At 37.8% G+C, this 7,500-nt stretch overlaps 2 protein-coding genes across 2 annotated transcripts in view; one reads left to right on the top strand and one right to left on the bottom strand.

The window, feature by feature from the left end:
- LOC113058829 (caseinolytic peptidase B protein homolog) overlaps window positions 1-232 on the bottom strand; it is a 34,568-nt gene extending 34,336 nt beyond the window's left edge. Inside the window, exon 1 of the mRNA XM_026227079.1 lies at window positions 1-232. This exon is cut by the window's left edge and continues 336 nt beyond it. Coding sequence (XP_026082864.1) covers window positions 1-55 — 55 coding nt within the window. The 5' untranslated portion in view covers window positions 56-232.
- Window positions 233-2,373: 2,141 nt separating this feature from the next.
- The window catches only part of LOC113058824 (START domain-containing protein 10-like), a 122,197-nt gene continuing 117,070 nt past the window's right edge, over window positions 2,374-7,500 (top strand). Inside the window, exon 1 of the mRNA XM_026227070.1 lies at window positions 2,374-2,843. Coding sequence (XP_026082855.1) covers window positions 2,682-2,843 — 162 coding nt within the window. The 5' untranslated portion in view covers window positions 2,374-2,681. The remainder of the gene's footprint in view (window positions 2,844-7,500) is intronic.

The raw sequence follows: 7,500 nt of genomic DNA, 5'->3' as shown, positions 1-7,500 counted from the left end.
ACAGACTGCGCGACCTTCGCATCAGGACGCGCGCCGGTACCGACGACAGGAACATCGCGAGCGTGCGAGCTAACGCGGCGATAACAACGGGTACCGTGAACAGATGAGACGATGGGTTTAGTTTCAGTGCTTCTGTGATCTCGCCGACAGCCGGTTTATGGTTTTAAGGTCAGCAGGTGAATCAGAGCTTGAGAGCGGAAACGTGTGTCTGGTAAACGAAAAACATCCGCCGAGCGAAGGGGATCATGGGAAGTGTAGTTTAATAACGCCACGTCACTATCGCAGCGCATACACTCAGAAAGATGTATTTTATTAACGTTTTTATTTTGTTTTGTTTCAGTTTATTATAGTTTTTATTTGAATTTATCGTATTTTTGTCTGATGAACAATACTTCTAAAGCATTTATGAAGCTTATTTAATGTTAATTCTAACATTTACTAATTCATTATTAAAATATGAAGTTGAATTGTGAATGAACATCAACAAACAATTAATGGCTGTGTTTTCATTAAAACAACAAAGATTCATAAATACTGTGTTGTTCATTGTTTGTTTGTGTTAGTTAATTTATTATCTAATGGAACCTTATTGTAAAGCGTTAGCTTCATATATATATATATTTCACTTTTCTTACAAATGATATAGAATTTTTTTTTAGATTATTTATTTATTATTATTATTATTATTATTATTATATAACAATTGATAGATTTTTCAGCTTGAGCTCAAAGGTTAATATTAATAATATATAACTATAAGTAAGCCTGTGTTTTATCATATAGCATGATAAATCATCATATTTAGGGGTTTTGAAAATATAGAAAAGCCCTGAATTAATGCATGAAAACATTAAGTAATTAAAATAATTTTGAATTTGATTTTTTTTTTTACATTACGGTTTTTCAGTGCCTTTTTTATTTTACAAATAAATAAATAAATGTGTTTATTTATTTTGTTTAAAATTTTTAAGTGTAATTAAATTTTTTAGACATTCAAAGTTGTTTTTTTCCGAGTTCAGAGTTTGATTCTAATATTTTATTATTGCATTATTATTGAATCAGCAGTATCAGGCCCAAATATTATTATATACGCATGTGACGCGTGTGACCAGCAGGTGGCGCCTAAACTCACAAAACACACGAGCAACAGAGGAACAACTATTGAAGACTAGAAGATTACAAGACTATTAATACAAAGATGAATATTATATCAGTGCAATCTCTTAATAAAATTCTAAGTACTTCATATATTGTCTATCCAAAATAAAGTATAAAATCAACCATAGACTTCAACTCGATCACGGGCGTTTATAAAAACAAAATGTTTTATTCTACACTGCCAAAACGGTCTGTGCAAAGGGTTAAAATAAGGTCTTCACATTCAAACAAGGTTTTAGAATTGAAATGAACAGGACGTAGTTTGATTTCAGTGCTATTTGCTGTGTTTATTTGGTCACTTTTGAATGGAGAAGGCACCACAGATGGACATTATAAGATCTACTGACTTTAGTACTGGACACAACACAGATATATTTTGATTTCTGATCTTCAGATGGATGCTGAGAGGAGCAGTTCATGGTCAGACATTGGCGCTGTGTGCCAAGTGAACGTGTGTTTGTCATCAGATGAGGTGTTTTCCTGATCTCACTGATGTTTCTGTCAGGTGCCTGTGGTTTGATAGAAACATAAACCCAACATCTCCACACCTCAGACTTCCTGTGGTGTGTGTCTCACGTCTTCTGCTCTGTATTATTAAAACATCAATTAGCACAGTGGCATTGAAATAGCTTAAATCAGGACTTTTGCTCAGTGTGTTTCTATCCGGTGGTGTTTTAGTGGACGTAAAACACTTTCTAAAACAGTGCTCTGTCAGTGCTCATTCAGTTATCATTATTATACATTAAGAATTATCTTTATTATTATTATTATTATTTTATATGGAATTAATGCAATTTATATATTATTCATTTATTAAAATTACAATTTATTAAAATATGAATCATTTAATTATTATGATTATTATAATATTGAATAATAATATAAATAAATAGATCATTGAATACATATTTATTTATTACATTTTTGATTTATTACTTATGTGTTAAATGTACTATTAAACACTTTTAATTTATGTTTATATTATTATTATTATTATTATTATTATTATTATTATTATTATTATTATTATTATTATGTATTCAGTTCACATGAGATACATTTTCAAATACATTTCATGCATGATTTCTACCTCAGTAGAGTAACAAGACTCACGGAAGCCTCGCGAATTAATAATCTTTCTCATACATTATGTTTTTTTCATTATGAAGGGAAGCTAAGAACACGTCAGCGCTGTGCGCGTGCACGAGGGTGGGCGGAGCTCAGCTGTCAGTCATGCCCGCGCGCTCCCGTCTCTACTCATCAATTACACGCAGCAGGACGTAACAGCAGCTCGTGCGTTTGCGTTAATTTGTTTTTCCACTCGCGTGCGTGCATCTAGATCTTTAAACGAGCGTATGTTTGAGCATCAGACGCGCTGGATGTGAATTAGGGATTCAGAGAGAGAGAGAGAAAGAGTGAGAGAAACCGCCCGTGCGTTTAACGCGCGTCTCCCTCGCGTCAATCATCACGCGACGCGCGTCGGGAACTTCAAGCGCAAACTCTCCCGATAGTTTCACCGGGAGATGATGTCCGCGGAGCAGGTCCAGATCCCGGATGACCGAGCCTTCAGCCGGTTCAGAGGCGAGTGTCAGTCCGAGGAGGGATGGAGTGTCACCTACAACAGAAACAACATCTGTGTGTGGATCCAGATGCTGCAGGAGGAGAAGAGCCTGCACAGGATCAAGGTGAGCACAGCTCCTGTCCAGGGTTTCCAAAGCACAGATGCTGATCTTTACATGATGAGATTCTGCTGCTTGTGATGTAAATCAGTGAGATGTTTCTAACACTAGAGCAGGTACTGATATAAACTGATGTAGATATCACTCTATATCTCCAGTAATGAGATGAGATGTGAATGATCCGCACATATAACACAGTGACTGAGAGCTGACGAGATCAAGGCTCCTCAGAAGATGTGAGATGTTCTGGAGGCTTGTGAAGATCATTCCTCCGCTGAGGAACAGTGAAAGTAAAGCTCCTCAAAAGATCCTGAGGATCAGATTTGAGACTCTAAAACATGATTGATGGAGAATCAAGTAAAGCTGAGCTGCTTCAGTCCAGGAAGAGTTCATCTGGAGATATTACTGACCTTATTCTGACCTTTACTTGATCACAATCAGACAAGATCTGAATCTAGATGAAGCTGGACGCTTGTACAGTTACACTGAAATTGTACTTCTTGATAAATTGTGTGCAATAGTTAACAGCAGAGTTTTGTTGATGATAGGGTTAAACTGGTCAGTGAAGCACTAGTTGGTCACGAGTGTGTGTGTGTGTCAGCGGTGTGTGTTTAACAGGGCACATCCGGGTGTGTGACGTGTGACAGGTGTTGACACACATGTACAGGAGTGTTTGCTGAAGTGCAGGATGTGCACGTGTGTGTTTGTCTTCTCAGACGTCATCGAGATGTGTTCATCACACACGAGTGGACCGGACGGAGTTCAGCTCACACATCCAGTGTCTGTCAGTACCACATCTTCTGAGTCTCTGTTTGCTCAAGGTTTTGCAGGAAACTCCAGAGTTCAGAAAGTTCAAAACCTGCTTGTTCAGGTGCTGGATTCTCACGCGGCTCAGCTGAGAGCTCACCTGTGCATCACACACACACACACACACACACACACACACACACCGACACACGCTGACCCTTTGTTCTCAATACACAAAATAGGAAGAAATCTGTAGAACAAAGAAGCAAGGTTATGAACAGCAGAAGTAAAGCAGGAGAGAAGAAATCAGGCAGAATGATTCATCACCAACCTTCATCATCACTCCTGTTTGACAGACCTGTGTGTGTTTGTGTTTGTGTGTCTGAGTGTGTGTGTGTGTGTGTCAGTTAGTGAGTGAGTGTGTGTGTGTGTTTGCGTGTGTGTGTGTGTGTGTGTGTGTGTGTGTGTTTGAACAGAGATGACATCACTGAATTCAATAATGAACTGCCTCATTATTGACACACTGTTTTCCTAATGAATGTTGTTCAGTTGCTTTGACGCAATGTATTTTGTTTAAAGCGCTATATAAATAAAGGTGACTTGACGTGTGTGTGTGTGTGTGTGTGTGTGTGTGTGTGTCAGTGAGTGAGTGAGTGAGTTTGTGTGTGTGTCAGTGAGTGAGTGAGTTTGTGTGTCAGTCAGTGAGTGTGTGTGTGTGTGTGTGTGTGTGTCAGTGAGTGAGTGAGTGAGTTTGTGTGTGTGTCAGTGAGTGAGTGAGTTTGTGTGTCAGTCAGTGAGTGAGTGTGTGTGTGTGTGTGTGTGTGTGTGTGTGCTGACGTGTGTTCCTGTGGAGGAAACAGCAGTAGAGTATAATAACACTAAATGCTGAAGTGTGAGAAATACTCTATAGCCTGCAGAACAAAGGTCAGAGAGAACAAGAGCGAGTGAGATTGATTCAGTGAATAAATATTCTCTCTCGCTCTCTCTCTCTCTCTCTTTCACACATCCACAGTATATGTGCCAACATCATATTATGGAATTCGTGGCCTAATGGTTAAAGAGAGTGTGTGTATGTGTGCGTGTGTGTGTGTGTTCACTGCTCTGTGCGTGTGCACTTCGATGGGTTAAATGCAGAGCACGAATTCTGAGTATGGGGTCACCATACTTGGCTGAATGTCACGTCACTTTATTAGTAGTAGTAGTAGCATTAGCAGGGGCGGATCTACCGGGGTGCAAAGAATGCCACCCCAGTTGGCAGCAACGAATTAAAGCTGCAGTCGGTAACTTTTGACGCTCTAGCGGTTAATAAACAGAACTGCTTGCGTCTTGCGGAAGAACATTGTAGCCGGAACTACTTCTCTCTGTTTATGTCTATGAAGAATCACAAAGGTACTGGGTTACTCCGCCGCGGTACCCCCGAAGCAATCTAAAATAGTCCGAATATAAACACTTATTATAGGTGCACCCTAGTGATTCAGGACAAGCTAAAAACACGGTTTGGAAAATGGATTCATGGTGTACTCGCTTATTATATACATTTTGTATACTTTGAACAAAAAAAAAAAGTTACGGGCTGCAGCTCTGATTGGTTGTTTCTTACCAGGAGCTCCGGCTACAATGTCCTTCCGCAACACGCAAGCAGTTCTATTTATTAAGTGCTAGAGCGTTAAAAGTTACCGACTGCAGCTTTAAAGGTTATGGCCAATTTGAAAATTTACGAGCACAAATCTTTCGTGATTTGTGATCCCGCTCTGAACTCCCGTACTAATTCAAATGATCCCCAAACTGACTCAAATGATTCGCGATCCCGCTACGAACTCCCGAACTGATTCAAATGATTCGCGATCCCCAAACTAACTCATATGATTCACACACCTGCTTTGAACTCCCGAACTGATTCAAATGATTCGCGATCCCCAAACTAACTCAAATGATTCACAAACCTGCTTTGAACTCACGAACTGATTCAAATGATTCGCGATCCCCAAACTGACTCAAATGATTCGCGATCCCGTTCCGAACTCCCAAACTGACTCAAATGATTCGCGATCGTGCTACGAACTCCCGATCTGATTCAAATGATTCACGATCCCCAAACTAACTCAAATGATTCACAAACCTGCTTTGAACTCACGAACTGATTCAAATGATTCGCGATCCCCAAACTGACTCAAATGATTCGCGATCCCGTTCCGAACTCCCAAACTGACTCAAATGATTCGCGATCGTGCTACGAACTCCCGAACTGATTCAAATGATTCACGATCCCCGAACTGACTCAAATGATTCGCGATCCCGCTCCGAACTCCCAAACTAACTAAAATGATTCGCGATCCCCATAACTGATTCAAATGATTAGCGAATACGCTTTGACCTCCCAAACTGACTCAAATGATTCGCGATCCCCAAAACTGACTTTCACTGAACAATTATTGATAAAGAAAACTAATGAAGTTGTAAATGGAGTGCAAATGAGAAAACACAATTTTTTATATAAAAATTATTTATATTATACTATTATTCCATCCATCCATCCGTTCATCCATTCATTTGCATTATATGTAACAGTAGTTTGAGTTTTGCTTGTCATCAGGATTTTCAGGCAAATGTTTTCCACAGAAACTCCTTTGAAAGCACAGAATGAAGCTTGCAGTGGATTCGTTGCATTAGAGTCCCTTCCGCTGCTGATTAACGGCTTGTTATCTGCTCATTAACAGGTGAAACAAACACAAGATCACAGAAAGACTTCAGTCTCTGTGTGTTTCTGGTTTATGATGAAAGAATAGATGTCAGTAAAGAACACATGACTGCAGGCATTAAATAAAGCACTAGAAACCAGAACACACACACACACTCACACACACACACATATGTATGAGTGTGCAGCTCTATGTGGGCGGCTGTAGATGTCAGGTTCTCCTCAAAGCTGTTTGGATTCCCCTGAACCACACACACACACACACACAGAGTCTGTCCTCCAGTGGAGCTTCAGGAATCCTGCCTCTTTCAGTAAAGACTGACCATCAGCGCTGAGGTCAATAATGATCATGTTTGCTGCTCGAGATGATTTTAACCTCATCTATTAACTTCTAAATCACGTTTAATCAACTGTAATCGCTGTAATCCTAAACCAGTCAGAGAAACAGGATCTGAACCAGAAGAACTCAGCACAAGCTGACCACTTTAACCTTAATATTTTGGTAATATTTCATATTTATTAGAATTTCTATATTTATTTTGTGAATGCTTAGTTTTATGCATTTTATTTGCCAAGTTAGTAGAATAATCTTAAAATATATATATATATATATATAATTCTTGTTGTGTGCAATGCATCATGGGAAGTGTATTTTGTCTGATCTTCATGTTTCTCATACTTTTTTTGCATCATTGAAGAATGTGTAAATAATGTGCAAGTGTAGAGTCCTATGGAATGAAATCAGTTCTATTTTTCCCCTAAATTCTGTTTCCATTTAAAAACTTATAGATTTTATTTTTAACATTTAATTAAATAATAACAATTTATAATTGATAAAAAAATTACCAATAATACTGATCTATGAAATGTTTTTATTAAAAAAAAAAAAAATAATTCTCTGTTTTTGTTTTATGTATTTTTTTCTGGATTCTGTGCTCTATGATTTAATACCAATTTATTATCTAAAATGTTGGAAATCAACTGAATGCATAAAAATGTAAAATGTAATCAAATTAAATCTGAGCAATTGCTTTCATTGTAAACAAATTGCTGCAGAACATGTTTACGGTTTAAAACATGAAAGAAAAAATATAATATTTTGCTATTCCTTATATCACACTATGATTTATGTTACATATATTGTGATTTTATATCACAATATTTAATATATTTATTGCATTAAAATAATGTTTTAATAATCTAAATCATTGTTGTTAT

Source organism: Carassius auratus, chromosome 40 (genome assembly GCF_003368295.1).
Source record: "Carassius auratus strain Wakin chromosome 40, ASM336829v1, whole genome shotgun sequence".
Lineage (NCBI taxonomy): Eukaryota > Metazoa > Chordata > Actinopteri > Cypriniformes > Cyprinidae > Carassius > Carassius auratus.
The sequence above is the reverse complement of the archived record's forward strand: the minus strand, read 5'-3'. Positions and strand labels throughout refer to the sequence as shown.